The sequence below is a fragment of the Colius striatus genome, chromosome 9 (genome assembly GCF_028858725.1).
Source record: "Colius striatus isolate bColStr4 chromosome 9, bColStr4.1.hap1, whole genome shotgun sequence".
Lineage (NCBI taxonomy): Eukaryota > Metazoa > Chordata > Aves > Coliiformes > Coliidae > Colius > Colius striatus.
The window spans coordinates 10,590,101-10,608,452 of record NC_084767.1 but is presented as its reverse complement, the minus strand read 5'-3'; the positions used below and the strand labels follow the sequence as shown (position 1 = coordinate 10,608,452).

The following is an 18,352-nucleotide window of genomic DNA, read 5'->3' as shown; positions in this document are numbered from 1 at the left end:
AAACAGAAAAACCCCAACAAACAGAAAAACAACCAACCAACAACAAAAAAACCACACCACACCCAAACTTGCTGATTTACAGCAGTCGTCATCTATTCTGACTGATAGAAACTTCCTTTTACAACTGCTTTTTACTGCCATGTTACCAAACCTCCTGTGCAGGAGAGGTACAGTAACCTGTGTGGCTGCAGGTAGTATAGTGTTCCTTCGATTCCTCAGCTTTATTGTGATAATGAACCTACCCATTGCATTTCAGAGAAGAGGTTGAAGGCCTGGAAAGAGAATGCATGAGCTCTTCGGGCATTTACAAACTAGTTTCCACTTTTTTTGTACTTACATTTTAAATGTGTTCAGTGCTCACCTACCATAGATGTTTTGGTGAGTTTGGCATTGGCATAGCTTTAGGTGAAGCTCTTGTTTTCCATGACTCATCTGAAACTTGATGATTGGTTCCTTTGACTCTGTTTAATTTAGTTCATATTTTAAATCAATAAGCCACTTGAGAGAGAAAGAGGAAGGACACCAGCATTTGGGTTTAACTGCTGTCTTGCCGTGATTTCCCCAAGAGCTGTACATTTTTTTCTCCCCTTTCATTCTTTGGCTTCTCTCCCTTACATAGTGGGAAACTGCTTTTTGTGTTCTGAGATTCCTCTCTAGATCTTTCCAAATTTTCTCAGCTACTGCTAATGTTTTGTAGATGTTTCTTAAAGCATGTCATTTTATCTGTGTTTCATCTTCCCTTGTATCAATAAGGCAGAAACAGAAGGGAGAGTGGCTACCATTCTAATTGACATTTTTCAGCCTCTGTTTGCTCACAAGCCCTTTTTAGCTTTTATATTCTTACTTCATCTATCAGCATCCAAATACAAGTGTGAATCATGAAAGAGTAGATGTATATACTTAAGTACCCTGATTGTTGGATGAAGAGCTTTCCTTACACAGTTTTAATTTTCTCTTCAAGCTCTCACTGTGACTTCTTGTTTTTCTTTTACTGCCTTAATCTGGCTACCAAAGGACAAAGATTTTGCTCTTTTGCAAAATAACCTCTTTATGATTTTGATATTGATGTCAAATCTGGGTAGTCCAAATTGATTTTTATTGCTTTGTATGGTATGTACTTGTTAAGGATTTAGTGCAACTATAAACATCTCCAGAACTCCCCATAGTAGGGATAAACTGTGACTTATGGACTTGCTGGAATGGGCTATTTCTTTAAGGCAATCTGAACCTCTGTAGCTCTTCATAGAGATTTTATAAAGCAAATCAATGTTTGTTTCTACGTCTACATTGAGGAATACTGCTTTGGTAATTGCATTGTTATTTGCCTTTTCCTGAGCATTATACTAGAGTTAACTGCTTTAAACTATGTTCCTGGGTTTATAACTTCCTGAAAAAGAGAGAGAGTTTATGTGATGTAGTATATTCCTCAGCCTGTGAATACGTGCAAGCAATAATCAGTGCTGATTTTAAGGCATTTAACATCTCTTCTTCAGGTTCCGTATTCCCAGAATTGAAATCCAGCTGCATCACAGTATAAATAGCTGGTACTGGTTATACCTCTTACAACATGACCTTCCATCAATAGATCTGACAGCTTAAAGTCAGAATCATTATGCATATATTCTATGGAGGAGACTGAGGCGTACAAATATGAAATGACTTCTCTGGATCACCTGGGAGTTTGACATACACTCTAACAATTTGACATCACAATCAGGAATAGGTGCCAGGGCTTCTGAGCCAGGAAGTCATGCTGCCTTTTTATTTGAATGGGCTATGCTTCAAAAGGCTATGATAGCCTGTTTGTATTTCTCCAGATGAATTCAAGCATCAAAAACTCTCCTGTGACTCTCTTAAGCAGCGTTATTTTCCTGTGGAGAGGAAGGGGGTGGTCAGCTTTCTTTTGGGGATTTGAGCAATTGAGGGTGTCAGTGGATGTCCCATATGAGCAGGACACATGACTTGCTTTCAAAAAAGGGAACTGAGGGGAAGCAGGTTCTTACAGGCCCATCAGCCCAGCTTGGATTCTCAAAGAAATACTAGAAAAAAGTTACTAGTAGTCCCTGTATAACTGATAAATGCATTTGGGCTACTTGAGGGAGGAGGAGTAATATCTTCCTGGACTCACTGGCTGGAATTTACAGCAGTAGCAGAAAGTATCAGATATTCAGATTTCAATAAGACTGTTGACACTGACCTACCTGATATTTCCCTGAGAAAGCAAGGAGATGACAGACTAGGAAAAGATCAGTGACTCTTATTGCTGTAACCACTCCTTCTTTGAAAGAAATTGTACTTATCCACTTTACTGGCTTCAATGTACCCCTTTCAACTAAAGGCTAATGTCACCTTCTCACCTCCTAGTAAATGCAGTAGGTGAAATCAGCAGATTCCATGCCAAGTCACTTTGCTCTTTGCACTGACCTGCACAGAGGACAGAAGAAGCTGTGGAGGGTCCCAGCTCTGTGCTGTGTGTCACACTTTACCTGTGGGAGGTGGTAGGACAAGTGTTAGCTGCAGGATGAAAGGCTGACAGTAAGAGTTTACTGTCAAAGACGATAAGTTGTTTTATGTGGTGTTCCCCAAGGACTGATGATAGGTCTAGTGTTATCCTATATCATAATGTATTCATTGGCTCATTAATCAGTGTGCTTCTTAAATGCCTATGTCTGAGAGGGGTTGTTATTAGGGGAATGCAGTATCCTCTATGTATCTTGACTTCAAAGTGTTTGGTCTGAGGAAGAGGAAGAACCGGGTTTAGTACAAGATTTGCAAGTTGGAATTGCACTATGGTGTATCAGTAGCTCTGTGAATTGTCCCTTAGTTGTCCCATTTCTCCTATGGGAATTTGCCTAGAAAATGTTTAGCAGTTTGTTTTTACCTGGTGAAAAACTGGATAAATAAATACTACAGAAGTGAAGCGACCAGATAATGTGTTGAAAAGTGAGTAAGAAGTAGGGATGAGCTTCAGAGAATTTATTTCATTATATTAGATGATGGAATTTTTTAAAATGAATGTATTTGTTATAATATTACAAAAACATTTGAATCCCTTGTTCAGGAAAAAGATGTGGCAGGTTTGTACAGCATTTTCTGTCTCATAAATAGGAAGTCCTGAGATGTATCAGAGAAACACATTTGTAGTATAATACACTACTACTCTGAGCTTTGCACTGCGCTCTGAAAAAAAAGGAAATGTGTTACAAAACCTCACTCTTTTCTTTATCCTAGTGTTACAAATCTTAAATACCAAGGAAGATGTGAGCCTGTGATTTCCAGAACTCTCCAGCTTCTAAATGACCTTTCTGTTGGATATCCTTTTTATTGTATATGGCAAAACATGTCATTTGAAAATAATAAGGTAAAAAAAATTGATCTTAAGACTTTTGTTGGTTTGTATGCCACATTTTTAAACCACTGAGGATATGAATGCTTTTTGGTTTATATTTTCTATGCATGGTTTTTAAAAGACATGATTATGTCCACCTACTTCTTATCAACAAAAGAGAAATATATCCTAGTTGCTTATATTCATGTATCCCATTCCAGATCATCTTGTAGTCAATGCTATTGATGAGTTGAACCATATTGAGAACAGAATTGATTCTGTTACCAGGATTGGTTCTATTTTGAGGATGAGTCAACTAAGTAGTGAAACATGAGTTAGATTTTAAAGCCTCTTTACATGTCTTATCATTTTGTGATTCTGAGTTCGCCGCTGTGTCAGTATCATCATTACTACTGATAAAACAGCCCTGACTTTGCAGGTGCATTTTTGTCTGGGTTCAAGTATTTTTGTGAAATCCTCCCTCAAACCATGGGTGCTAACTTTCTATCTGTTGCAAACCTTTTACATCTTATCCTAGTTGGAGAAGAATATTTGTTCTTTGAATTTTCAGTCAATTGAGCCAGACTTTTAAACCAGTGACTGCTCTTGATGTGACACAACACTTAAAACTATACGACAGATAATAAACCACCAGGGCTCATAAAAACATTCAATATTGGAATCCTTTGCTATTTGAAAATAAAAGCAACTTTTCAGTAATTTTCTAGAGGAGGTTGTTAGACAAGCAGAGGGGAAGACACCTGCAATATGACAATGGGGATAATTGTATTTCTCCCTAGAACTCTAATCGGATAGGAAGAATTTCAATATCTTTCTTTGGGTTGAAAGATGAGTGTGGGTTTCACATGCTGTAAGTGAATTTTGTTTAATGAAAATCATACAAGGTGTACTTCTATATATTTACTTGAAATACCATTAAGCAGCTAACTTGATATTTTAAATACGCATGTGTTTATGTTCTCGTGGCATCACAGAAATAGGACTGGAAAGGGCTCCAAAGTGAAACATTACTAAGGCATTTGACAAAAACAGAAGGGGAGACATTTATTTCATTAATAAGATTTATGAAGGTACAGACACTTTCAAAATAACCAGGAAATTTGATGTGCTGCACCTAACTTAAAATGCTTGCCTGTTTATTTATGTATGTATACTTGCTGAAATAATCAGCCGTGTATTACTGCTAAAGCCAACAAGCATCTAGCATTTCACGTTGCCTTCCGGAGGCTTTCAGAGGCATGTAATCACAAGGGAGGTCACAAAAATGAGGGTCAGTATAAACTTGTAAATAATACTTTGCAACACTGAAATGTCCTGGATAATTTTAGTTTTCGAATTACTCAAATTATATTTGCAGTAAATGAGTTTCTGCTCATGAAGTAGATATAATAATATCAGGACCTAGGAAGGATGAAAAAGTAGATCTTTAATAACCAAAGTTCTCCTGAAGAGTAGAATTGTGATGGTATTGTGGGTTTTTTCTGTGCAGAAACTTGCTGTTACAAGATTAGCTTCAGACCCCTATTGATAGTCAGGATGTAAAGCAGCACTGACTTCGTAAATAAACATTGTAAACATCAATGTGAAATGTTTAAAGACTAGTAAAAAGAGAGATTAACTAAAACCATAAATACCAACAATTTATTCAATTACATTTGGATGGAAACACTTCAGACAAAAAAACATTCAGAGAGCAGGAGCTTTCCTACGTATATGGGTGGGGTGATACAAAGACAGCTTTAATCCTGGTTCACTTCCCCATGATGTTGTATTAGTTAAGTTTAAAATTGTGTTCTCTGGCAAACCATAAAAGATTTCAAAAGTATTAGACACCCACTTTTGTGCTGGAATTTAATATGCAACTTTTTATTGGAAAATAATCGTCCTTGTCTGGCAAAATCCACCATGCAATATTTCTGTTAGTAGGCATAATGCAATAAAGACAGGGAGGGCTATTTATCACTACAAATTTTGAGGATTTCAGGATTCTTTTTATTATTTTAATATATTTCTTTGGTATTAAATCAGAAAAATGATAAATTACACCTGTCGAGGCTGTTTTTCCTTTTTCCCAGAAAATGATGTACAACCCAATTTCACTGGTCATTTTGGCTGTTAAAGATATGTATTTTTTTCCTATTAAAAACTCTACCAATACCTTTTTTTTAATAATAATACCCAAGTACTTTTTATTTCAAACATATGAAGTAGTTTATAACTACTTCCTGGCATTGCAAACTTTGACCTTTTCACATTATATTAGGGATTTTTTAAAAGGCACTAAGTATATATTGCTTGGAAAGAAATGGTGTGCTGTGAAGATGCTGGATCCAGTGGATCAATTCTCAGTATTTGATATAGATGAAATTGTGGCTAGCCTGAAAGGTTAAAATAATAATGTCATTAATTTCAGTACTTTCCTTTATGTCAATCAACTTCTACACATCTTAGAATCTGGTCTTTTCTTTTTTTTTTTGTATGTACAATAGTCTTTTCTAAAGGATAATCTAGAATTTAAAAGCAAGCCATAACTCCAGCAACTATTATATACCAAGGGGGCGAGGAAAGAAAGAAAGGAAGAAAAAGCCTAAGACAGTATTAACAGCAAAGGCAACAAATGATTGGAGCTGATGTCGTGGTTTACATGACTTTCACAATTATTCCAGGTTTGCATATTTCGAAATATATTAGCCCAATTTGATTTCAAAGCTCAGTTATTTGAATTATAAATCATTATGTCCCTCCTAGCTGATCACTCGTGAAGTATCTTTGAATTCATTTACATAATGGAATGTTAGTCATTCCTTTATGTCTGTGAAGCCATGATGCTCCCTCATGCGTGTTTAGTTCTTTCTAATAATTAACTTTCCCACTGTATATTTTTCGTAGCAAAATAACTACATTTTCATTGTTATTTTTTACAATAACTTGGGGTAAAATATATTTATAACCTCTCAAAAATTCTTTATCCTTATCTTTGTTAGACTGATGTTAGCAAAGGCTCGTCGTTGTAACAGAGGGGAAAAAACCCAACTACGCAGCTTTGCAATATAAAACCAGGTAACATTACGACAAATGTTATAGATTGACAGAGGAACATCAACTTAAAACTAGATTAGGAGATTTTCCAATTGCAGCTATAAAACCTATTCTTACACTTTCACCCGTTTAAAAAGAATTTAATCCGTTTAAAATGAAAAGGGAAATTGTTTATTCCCGTAAAAGTAATCGAACTCTTCAATCAATTATGTGCAGGAATGGCAGAGTGAGGCATTTCAAAAGAAAAAGAATAAAACAATAGAAGCAGTAAGTGTTGTGGGTATTTGATTGCAAAATCCTCTGTGTACAGGACTGTAGGCGCCACCATACAGTCTGAAGTTACGCAATCATAATTATTTCCTAAAGAACTTCATCAACATCAGGGACTGATAGTGTTTGGTAAACCAATGAGTCTTGGTTTTAAGCCCAAAAGTCATTTGATTCACTTGATGCCTTCAATACTTATGAGTGTTTCTGGGGTTTGAATTTTGATGTGGCATTCCTAAAAGGTATCTTGGTGTACTTGGATATCATAAAGCCTTTTATGTCCTCATTTTAGAGAGATGCAGATATCCTGCAGATACAGAACAGACAGAAAAATTTAACTGACTAGTTGAAAGTTATACAGCAATGTTATGTCAAATGAAGAAGCAGAAGTCACTCCACTGCTTTGGCCATTTCTTGCTCTCTTTTTCCTAGCATCCCTCAAGGCAGCAGTTACTTCTGTACGAAAGCTCACAAAAATGTCAGGCTGGCTCTTTTTGGAATACACAATACTACGTCCATTGCCCAGCCCCAAATGTTTGGATCATGTGAGAGAGGGAATCTGTGTGTGCTCATGCATGTGTGTTCATAACACACAGCTAGGAAAGGATTCATGTTGTGAAACAAGTCTTAGCTGTCTGAACTTTAAGGGGCTTCTATCACAGTTTTTGCAAGCTCAACTTTTGATTTAATATGACATCTTGTGCTTTTTGTAAGAAATATCAAGAAAAAGACTACATTTCATCAGGTGTAACTACCTGGTAAGTCGTGCTAGAGTGTGTGAGCTGTGGCATATATGCACTCCAGGAAATATGTTGCTTCAGTGTCCTTTAATGTGTACATCTCCCTGGGATCTTTGTGTGCTTAAACTGTGTTGAGCTTATCCTGCTGGACCAGGGCCAGCAGTTTCAGCCCAGGAGTCCCAGAGCTTTGCTAGTCCAACTCTTGGGCCAGAACAGTGGAGCTCCCTAAGGGATCTGCACTGTGAGCGAGTGTGGTGGCAGGGCTGTGGCCTCGCTGCCGTAGCCAGGTTGTGGAGTGGGAGATGTCAGTTCATGTTTAGCAGTAGTCAATGAGATTTGCTTCATATTTTATAAAGCTGAAGAAACTGGGATTCCTGTGGAAGTATCCAGAGGTACATCCAGAATCCCTAGCTGTATCACCTTGCTGTGGACTTTGCTCTGACTCTTAAACTTTGTATGTTCTTAAGAAATTTCCATTTGGTGTTGATACATCTGAAAATACTTTGGTTAAGTGTTTAATAAAGCTTAGTACGTACGAGAGTGAATTTTACCTGTTGTAACCAAAATGTATTCAGTATGATTTCTGATGGCGCTGGAAGAACACCTCTGTGATTTTGAGGCCGTTGCTTTGGTGCTGTTTAGGGCTGCCACCAGTCCCATTAAGTGCCAGTTATCCTCAATGCAGTTTTGCAATTGCAAAACCACCTTTTCCTTCTTACTTTTCATATATTGATGACGTGAGTCTATCTGGGGAAAAAACAGCACCATTTATTATTAGAAACTCTTTGTTTAATTATAAAAGTCATTGAGTTCATCTCTTTTGTGACTAGAATATATGCCACAGAAAGTAATTGCTTTAATTAATAATAGATTATGATCTTTAATGTTTTCAATAATCTCTCTGTGACATATATTTCTAGATTAAATTCAGATTTTTTTTTCAGTTAGGACATCTTTCTCACTAAAAATCTCTGAAAGTTTACACAACCCAACAGTGTGATGATAACACTGCAAAGCTGGTGGTTCCTTAACACCTCCTACTTACAGTCTCCTCAAAAGGCTGGTGAAAACAGAGGCTGTGAAATTCATGCTTCAGAATCACACGGTAAGTTTTCTTACTATGTTAAATCCATTTTGTGTGGTAAGTTTTGTAGAACAGTTAACTTTTCCTGTGTTTATGTTTCAATAGAGTAAGCACTTCCCTTTCTTGGGAGTCAGCGATAATTACCGCCTCAGTGACCTCAGGTGCAGGACGGTGTTCTACTCTGCCCTCACTCGTCTTCTCATGGTAGATTTAGGTAAGGTGCTCCTCCCACGTCCCTGAGACACCTCGCTGTCTTGTGTAGTACTGGGCATTTTGAAGGTTATTAAATGTAACAGCAGCTTAATTTTACAGTAAATATGTTATGTTAATCACTACCTACCAACTTTGAGATTTATGGCATTAAACAATAACAGTGTTTGTTGTGTTGGGTTAAAGAAAAAAGCAAGATGAGTTGACTTTTTGTACACAAACGCTTTTTGTATTAAGTGTAAGGATTTACAATAAGTGCCTGAGTGTTCTGCATTTCCAAGTGACATACCAATTATGCCAGAACTTTCCAGCTTCTAGCAGAAGGGGTTTTTATATTGTTTCTTCAGCAAGTTCCCAAAACACAGAGACCCTCCAAGTTTCAATAAACATTGCCAAGACATTCTGCAGTTCAACCAGTGACACTTTAACATGTGCTTGGAGTTACCTTTTGAGTTGTCCTTAGGAAATTAGAGAGGTTAAGCACATGTAAAGCCCAGTGCATTCTTTAATATGGCTAGATATGATGATGGACTCAGTCACTTTGAACCCAGGCATTGCTCTTGCCCAACGGACTGAAATGCAGAGCTCTACGTCTGATCAGGTCTCTGTTATCTAAACTGAGAAGGCTGGCCTTGTCAGAAGTGAATACTGAAACAAGTCATGTGTTGATGAAGCTGATAGTGAAGAGTGCAGCATGTCCCAAGTGGCCCCTGTTCTAATCAGAGGCCCTGTTTAGTTGAGGGCTTTTGTGAGGATGGATGCCTATAGGTGTTCTGAGAGGTGCTACTCATGAGGGCCTTCAAAAAATAAGGCGGCAAGTCTTTTGTGTACTGATTTCCAGCCCTTGTGCAAGGACTTATCTAGGCAATACATGTGCAAAAGAGATCAACACAGATGGTCAACAGCCAACAGTAGTTGCTACTTCTCTGTCTAACAATGGGTGTCTGTAGTGTCTACTGCTGAACAGTGCTGAAGACCGTTAACTCTGGCCAAACCACGTATATCAGTGTTTTCTTAAAGAATGGCAACTGTGAGCTGGACCTGCATTTATTTACTTGCAGCTAAACTGCTTTCAGTACAGGCTCAGTGTTGTGAACGTAAGCAACAGGTACATTTTGTAATATAAAATGAGTTACATGTGCAGTTTCAGGAGCTTTTCCTACAGGAGAGAAAAAAATAGTGAAAACAAAATGACAGGAGTTTACATCTCAAAGTAAAGATTGTGTAAATATATGTTGGACAAAATGCAGGCACATGACTTGGGACCATTTACAAGCTGACAGGTCATTCTGATTCCTGTGGATTAACAGGCTCTACAAGATCTGAAATGATTAGGACTATATGGAAAAAGCATCCATCAGTCTTGTGGCTATTGTCCTTGGTGTTCCTACTGAAATAAACTTACTTAGTAAGGGTTTGAACTGATAGAAAAACACAGAGAGACATGAACAGCTATAAGTTGTGGATTAGGATCCAAATTTTAGAAGTGAGGTGTATACAAACTCTCCTTTCTGTATGTTGATGAAAGCATTAAATGGCAGTATTCTAAGCCTTGTGAATCAGTGATGTTTTCAAAGAGATGAAAAAGCACCGTACCAAATGTCTTCTCTCGTTTTTTGTTTTCACACTAAGAGCTTTCTATAAAATCTTTTTCTATGAATGACAAGTAATTTATATGGAAATGAAATTAAGAGGAATTTTGTAATTGGTGGAAGTTGCTTCAGGTAATTGTGTGATGTAGAAATATTTGTTGAGATTAGCTGAATACAGTAAATTCAGAATGTTTACATTTTTAAAGTATATGCTGTTGGAGTGAATGACAAAATGGAATTGTAGTAGGAAAGAACAGTAAGGTATTAATTGGTATTTGCTTCAAAATGCACTTTGATTTCTGTTGAATTACTTTAACCTCATATGAAGATAATTAGACTTTCAGTTCCTTATATGCCTCAGGCTGGGGGGTTGGGGTTTTTTTGTCATTTAGAATTGCATTGTTCTGTCCAAGATTCTTAATCCAAGATTTCTAAAGTCAACTGAATATTCTTTTGTATATAGTAACCGAAACTAATACAAGAACAACAGTAAAAATTATGTTTAAATAAACATTTTACTTGGATTAATAAGCTTTTAATCACTTTTTTTTTTCCCTGCACTACTGAAAGCAGTAGATCTAAGCTGCAGAAAATACCTTCAGGATACCTGTACTTGAAGGTATATGCAGTCATGCTCAGTGCCAAACCTCTCCAAGTGAATCAGGTTTAAACCACTATAGCTATAAGCCACACTCAGTTCTACTGTAACTTACAATTGAGACATCTCTTTTCTTTGAGAGGACGTTAAAAGGATTTTTATGTGTAGTTTTGCTTATAGCAATGAAAAATGTACCGTGGTAGGTTTGTTGAGGGTTGTTTCTTTCTTTCCTCATTAATACTGTACAGTTCATGGGATGTGAATGTGACTTTTACAGGAATGCAAAAGAAATGTATAAGCAGCAATTTGTGTTTAGAAACACTTTTTAATAGAGCAATACTACTTAGTCTCCTAATTGTGTATTCTTTCCTCACTGACTGCACTGAAATATAAGACAGAAGTAGCAAATAAGATTTCCCCTTACCCCATTGCCAGAACTAGCTGTTTTACCATTAAAGTGGCACTCCCAGTCAACAGTAGACATTCTGGTAGTTCTTTGGTCTTCTCAACTTTTTAATGAAGTACACTTGAGATTCTGCCTTCAGGAAGGATTCATCTGCATTTGGATGTGTGCATAGTATTGTCATGGAGATTGTATGGGACAATACCAGTACAGAACTCTTTCTAAATGATTGGTCAGCTTTTCTGTGCATTGTAAATATTTACATTGTTATGAGGCAGTTTTAGTTGCAGAATCACAATTAATTCTCTCAGAGGATGTTTGCCCCTTTCAGTTCAGAAGATCTGTTCTCATAGCTTAATGAGAAGCTACTGGATAGTGTGATTTTCTTTTAACCTTTATTTTCTGTGTTGTCATGTGGATTTATGTGTTAGTCTACACTTTGCTTTGATGTGACTGTTTTTTCTTCCTGGCCTTTTTTTTTTCTTGGGATTTTCTGTCATTTTTACTCTTGTACTGAAGTAAGTGACTCGGTCTTCTCAGTATCCCTAGAGATAAGAGGCCTGAATTATGCCCATGTTACCCATGGGGTTATGAAGTGTAGGAGCTGAAGTCAGAATCTTACATTATGCACAAACAGCTTGACACACAAAAGACTCCTAACTTCAACTGAAAGTCTGCCAGACTTTGCCAATGAAGAGAGAAGGGAAAGTAGTCCTATAGCAAAGATCTCTTTAAAGAACATAAGTTCCTACTCCGAATTAGTCTCAAGAGGGATCTGCATGCAAGAGGCAAGCAACCTCCATGTGGGTCTAAAGATCTGCAGTGTGTGTGGCAATCCTCATGCAAACTGCCATTTCTAAAAGTTATTGCTTATAGTTACTTGATCAGTGTCATGACAAAACAGGAACAATCCAGACTTCCAGGTTATCTTTCAACTGTCTAACCAAGACAATCTCTTTTTTCCCCTACCTACAACATGTTTCTTTTACTGTAAATTCACAGTTTCTGAAACAATAGTGTCACACAAATAACCCCAACAGTTGAGATTTATTTCCACAGCAGCTTCATTCTGTATAAGCAATAGGTAGAAGTAGCAGATGATCGTATAAGGTTGTTACTTAAACCTCATACTACAAAGGGTCTAATTTATTATTGCAGGTTTAAATTTGACGTTTTCTAACTGTTGAGTCTTGAATTTCTTAAGTGAATATTCTTCTAGGGTACTGAACAAATGCTGTCAGAGTAACAGAGCAGCAGTATGAAAAGGAGAAAGACTGGAAATGAAGAGATGTGCCAGTCTCAAATACAAGTTGTTTGCAATCAACAATTTGTTTTCTTTGTTTATAGCTCAGTAAAAATATGTCAAACTCACATTTTTGTTCCTGCAGGTTGCATGAAAGTTCCTATGATGTCAGTGAGATTTTCTATGAAAGTCTATACAAGATACTCTCTATAAAAATCTCTATAGAAGACTGACCCCACCAAACAGCAGTGTGAATATGCTGTGATGCTTTTGCTGTTTGGTTTGGTTTCTTCTCCTGCAGGTGAAGACGAGGATGAGTTTGAGAATTTCATGCTTCCCCTCACAGTTTCATTTGAAAGTGTGACCCAGATGCTTAACAGTAGTTTTGAACAAGAAGAAGCAAAGGTAGGTTGATTTCAATTACAGGTGAAGATATTACTGATGGGAAAAATGAATAATGGACCAAGCATTGAACAGCAAAATTGTGATCTTTTCTGTCTGTCTCTCTTGGCATGTGTATATCTATATACTTATTTTTGTACCTGTGTACGTAGATTAGGAAAGGAGACAGTAGAGATGAGTTGCTATCCTAAATAAACTTTGTTAGAAGGTTTTGTAAAGGCCTTGGGATTTTTTTCAGTGCTTTGCAGGTGAAGTGACTCCATTTGAGCCCCATTGATAATCAAAGGGATGAATTTGTTTTCACTGCCAGTTTATCTGTTTCATACGTAATATTCCCTTTGCCATGCAAGTATCCTGTTTGTGTATATGAACATATTTATTTGGGGGTATAAGGAGACATGTTGTAACACACTTGATAAAACACTGCTGCTTTAAAGTATTTTTTCAAACAAGAATTTATTATATAAATCAAGACTTTATTAAATGGCTGGGCATATATGTATAAATAGGAACTGGTCTTGAAGTATTGCACCCTTAAACTGAACAAAGTGATTAGGATAACTGATAGCTAAATAAGGTTTTTATGTGCCTGTGGGAGCCATATTAGGATTGATTTGACAAGTCAGTTCAGCTGTGGCAACAGTCATAATATCTAACACAACATTATGTTTTATTAGTAAAATCCTTAAGTGTAGCAAGCTGTTTGTGTCAAAACAACAGTATATTTTAGGGAAGAAAAAGACTTGCTAGATAGAGGCTGCATCATCAGGAATGATAATAGATTAGAGCACTATTGCATTAAAGAGATCCCCTTCTACCATCACTGAATAAATAGTTAACAATGCACACTGGAGTGCTCGCTTCAGCTCCACGGGGTGATTGTGAAGAAACTCTCAGTCATTTTTAATCTGCTATTTTAAAATATGATGGGACCTTAACTGTTACATCATCATATTTATCTACATCCTTTGGAAGAAAATAAACAGATATGCTAGACATATTTAGTGAACCATTTGGCTTCAGCACATCTCTGACATGACCAGAAGATGCACAGGTCACAGTAACCGTTTGAATTAAGCCAGTATTTGTTCCTAAATAGCACTGAAAATTGCTTTGACAATTGCTTCATTTTCATTTCCTCATTTGTTGTTGCTTTATGTATTTAATTCTGATAACTTTTCATTTATTAACAGATGCAGTTCATCTGTCTTGGATTCATTTCTTACATTTTCAAGTTATAAATGCTAAAATTCAGAACAAAGAGCCCATTGGACGACATCACCCTTCCTGTAGGAAACTGTTTATCTCATATGAGGATTCAGTCTATTAAAATAGTTTTTCCATTGTCCTGTCTGGTTTGCTGAAACTATCTTAGCAGAGAAATTTTAATGGAGTGCCAGTGATATATTCCTAAACTAGCAAGTTCTTAACGACCCTGGAAAGTGACTGCTTGATTACACTTTAACGGTATTTGCAAATAAAATCACAAGTAATTAAGGGGAAATCTCCAGGCTTTTGAGCAAGTTTGATGCATGATAACTGCCTGATTCAGCTTCATCTAGAGTAATGCTGTGTAGACAAGAGCTACCGAGATCAATAGCAACATAATGATAGTGGCAGAATTAAGTGAGTAACCTGAGAACTGTGTCTTCAAAATGCATGCAGCTGCCACAAGCCAGGGCCACACAGTGCACTCCGTGCTTCCGTCCTAAATGTTCATCAAAAGACGCCCTGCAGGAAAATGGAGTTAGATGCTCTTTATTGCTGATCGTGTCTCTTGCCACATTTATCAGGGAAATTGGATTAGCAGTTGGCAGCTGCAGGTAGACAAGGTTCTGCAGTGATTAAATATGCAGCTTGGCTGCATTTGTTGTGACAGACCTTTAGTAAATTCTACTGTAAGCACCATCTGTCTAATTTGTATAAAGAAAACTTGGTGCTTTAAGCTACTGATAAAGAACTAAATCTGTTGCTTTATCATAAACAAAACTTTTGCTCTAAATTGTCCTAAACGTAATTTATTAGGTTAAAGCTATTTTTCTATCATGATGAATAAATAATACATGCAAAAGTGCTTTCAGGTACTTCATTTTGCAAGTACTGAAAACAAAACCAGTTCAGTTCTTCAATAAAATGCTTAGTATTCCAGTCCACAGGGAGATGACACTGTTAAAATATCACTATGAAAATGGTCCAGGACTGCCAAATTCATTTAATTTGTGGTTTTTACTAGGATTTTCTAACTGGCTAGGGTTTTTTTTTTTTCACTTTTTATTATTTCTGAAATACCCCATTGAAAAACAGTTGCAACAAGGGAGCTCTTTCTCTTTAAAGTACATTTGTAATCATTACATCTGCATACAAAGCATATGTTTAGGTTTCATTTCCAGGGAGATCAAATATAATTGAAGATGGCTTAAGTAATTATGTACTGTGCTTTCCTTGTTTGCTTTTTTTTCCCTGCTACTTCCTTCTTCACATTTTGATATTGGTAAGAAAAATGTTCAGTGTTAAAACAGTGGCTAATTTCCTCCTAGGAATTTCAAGGTTTTCTCTGGACAATCTGGTTGAGTAATAATATCGACTGAGTCTCCGGAATCTCGGTTGTACTTTGTTTATAGTTGTGACATCATCAGGTTTGCTAGAAACACATGGAAAAAAATAAAAAGGATCTGAAGAAAAAGCAGTTAAATAGCAACATGCTATCTTTAGCTGGTTTGTAGAAACTCCATGCTGTTAAATTATTTAAAATCCTTGATTTTCAGCTTGCACACATTAAAAGTTTTCACACTAAGTGCCAAATGTTGCAAACAGCACTTTAACAGAATGATTTTGCTTTGATCCCTGTAGCAGTTCCTGAATAATTTATCACAGGTTATTGCCTTAATTCTGGAGAGGGATAGAGCAATAAAGGCAGATGAAAACACTCCGGTTGAAACACCTTGGGGCCTGCTCATTCCTCTGACACGGCTCTTTTGTTGGAACTATTTAGAGGTTATTAAGACGTGTCTCCAGAATTAAGAGTATGCTGTAAGGATGAAGACAGCCATCTTAATTCTAAAGACAAAGCGCAATGACCCTTCACCTTTTTTTTCCTTTGTTGTTATTATATAGTAGAATTATGAGGGTAATATTATAGCTGCACCCAGTAGTGCCACTATAGTTAAGGGTCTGTCAGACTTTCCATTACAAGCCCCGTTTTGGGGGTGGGTGGCGTGAGTCGTCTGGGCTGGTTTAAACTGCGTTACCCAGACACTTGGCACACATTGGCAAGTCATAGGGGTTTTTTTCCTGTGAATATTGAAACCTCCAGTTCCTTTCCTTTGAAAAATCTTCAGGACTTTGAAACAAAATAATTGAATTTGTTTTTTAAATGGCTTTTCATTAATCTTAAGTGAATCTATCACTGACATTCAGAGAATGGTATTTTGAAACTGGAATGTGATTAAAAGTGTTTCAATTAGCAAGAAATCAGCGTGTAAACATACTACTCAGAAGCAACTCTTGCTGCCTTTCTTGTATTTACTGTTCTTCACTTTTCATCTCACTCGTTTTCCAGTTGCTGTTGGTGTTATAAACTGTCTCTTTGCCCCAGAAACGGTTGAGATTCAGTTGTGAAAGAAGCAGTAGCTTTATGTGTCCTTCAATTCACTTTGCAAGGCACTTTGAATCCCACAGGATGATGACAAAAAGTAGATGTATAAGTGTATGAAGTTTATGCATGTAAGTCCTGTTTGAAAAGTCATCTTGGACTCAACCTAGACTTTCTTGAAATATTAGGCTTTGTGACTTAAGCAGGCACAGAATCTGGGGTAATTTTTTACTCCTGTTAAACTTTAAAGGTATTTTTGCAAATGACTTGAATGGATCAGGATTTATCTCAGGATTCTGTAGGCTATTATACAGGCTGTTTGGATGTTGCCAGTCTTTTGTAAGACTTGAGTTGTGATGGATAATCTCTAAACCACTGAGTTTACTGGGATTTTATAGGGCAAGAGTATTGGGGTGCCTTGTAGACTGTCATTTACTAAGAATAATGTGGTTAATGGTCTGGGCTTTTTAATCACAAAACCTGAATTTAAAGAATGAAAAGCCAAGAAATGTGATTTATGCAGTAGTTGGTCTTCTTTCTTTAGAGTTCAAGGTCAAATGGAGTCTGAAATTGCCTGCTCTTAGTGTAAGTTTCCAGGAATCTGGGACCATCGTTTAAAGAAAGTTGCACAGCTACTTTTATCAATAGTTTGGAAAGTCTCACAACCAAGCAACAGTTTTCTTACAAACAAGTTTTTTTAATAAAAATGGGATGAACATGTTAGAGGAACAGGAGTTGGATTGGTTGTCTTTTTCTCATTCACCTTTTAAGATGGTGAGCTCTTCAAGTGCATCCTCAAACAAAGGCAAGTTCATGTCTTGCCAGGGGCTGTAGCTCCTCTTCTTCCCTGCTTCCAGCCTCTCCTTTGTGCAGTCTTGCTTGTCTCCTTTTTTGTGGCTACAGTGGGCAAAGGAACCAAAATCAATCAGAAAGATTTCCACTTCCCTGTGTATATTGTTGCATCCCTGTATCCATTCAGAAAGAAGTATCAAGTGTTGCACTGAGTTCTTTCAATTCTTTGCATTTTGACCACCATGTCAGCTAAACAGTTGTTTTCTTTATGGACAAAGCAGCACACAAAGTATGAAAATATAGATGAATATAAAGATTTTATATTGCATCTTCTCAGTATTGAACACTTCCTCTCTTGTGATTTGAGAGTCCCATTAAAGTTAATGAGAGTTGAGACCTCTGAGCATCTTGCAAGTTCAGGCCATTTCAATGCAGAACTGAAAGGAAATGCAAGTATTAAAATACTCTTGCAACCTCACCAGTGTTTTGCAGAGAAGTCAGTTTATGCTTGGATAAATCTATGTGTGTGCCACCCAAACCAGTTGGACTAATGGGTCTGCACGTGGAAAGCAGAAATTAGCCCTTGTGTGAGATGATATACAGCAGTTTAACAAGGCATCAGCCATCTTTCTGGGATCCATTCAATTTCATATGTGATTCTTTTGTATTTCTTAACACTATGAATATTGCAGGGTTAGCACCAAGGGCTGTATTGTTAAAAACTCTGGTTTCAAAGAGGGAACTCCTTTTTGGCTTTTTTGCCATGCTTCTCTGGTTTGTTTGTGTTTTTAGCAGACTGCAGTACTGTGGTCTTTTATTATTATCCCGCAACACGTGGATAAAATTTATTAAAACTGCTTAATTGTCAAAAAATACCTTTTATGTCTCATTCAATTGGAAAAATTGTTTATATTGTTAAATATTTTTCATTCACTGAGGTTTTTTATCGATGTCTATTAATTATCCTGAAAACATCCCTTTATTAGGGGCTAATTAGCTATGCATAACATGTCTGTGTTTGAGTTAGAAGGATTCTGAAGC

General features: G+C 36.8%; 1 protein-coding gene across 1 annotated transcript in view; it reads left to right on the top strand.

Moving 5' to 3' along the window:
* RANBP17 (RAN binding protein 17) overlaps window positions 1-18,352 on the top strand; it is a 148,668-nt gene that overhangs the window by 78,845 nt on the left and 51,471 nt on the right. The window contains exons 16-19 of the mRNA XM_062002363.1: window positions 3,232-3,312; window positions 8,437-8,500; window positions 8,585-8,693; window positions 12,827-12,930. Of these exons, the coding sequence (XP_061858347.1) occupies window positions 3,232-3,312; window positions 8,437-8,500; window positions 8,585-8,693; window positions 12,827-12,930 (358 nt within the window). The remainder of the gene's footprint in view (window positions 1-3,231; window positions 3,313-8,436; window positions 8,501-8,584; window positions 8,694-12,826; window positions 12,931-18,352) is intronic.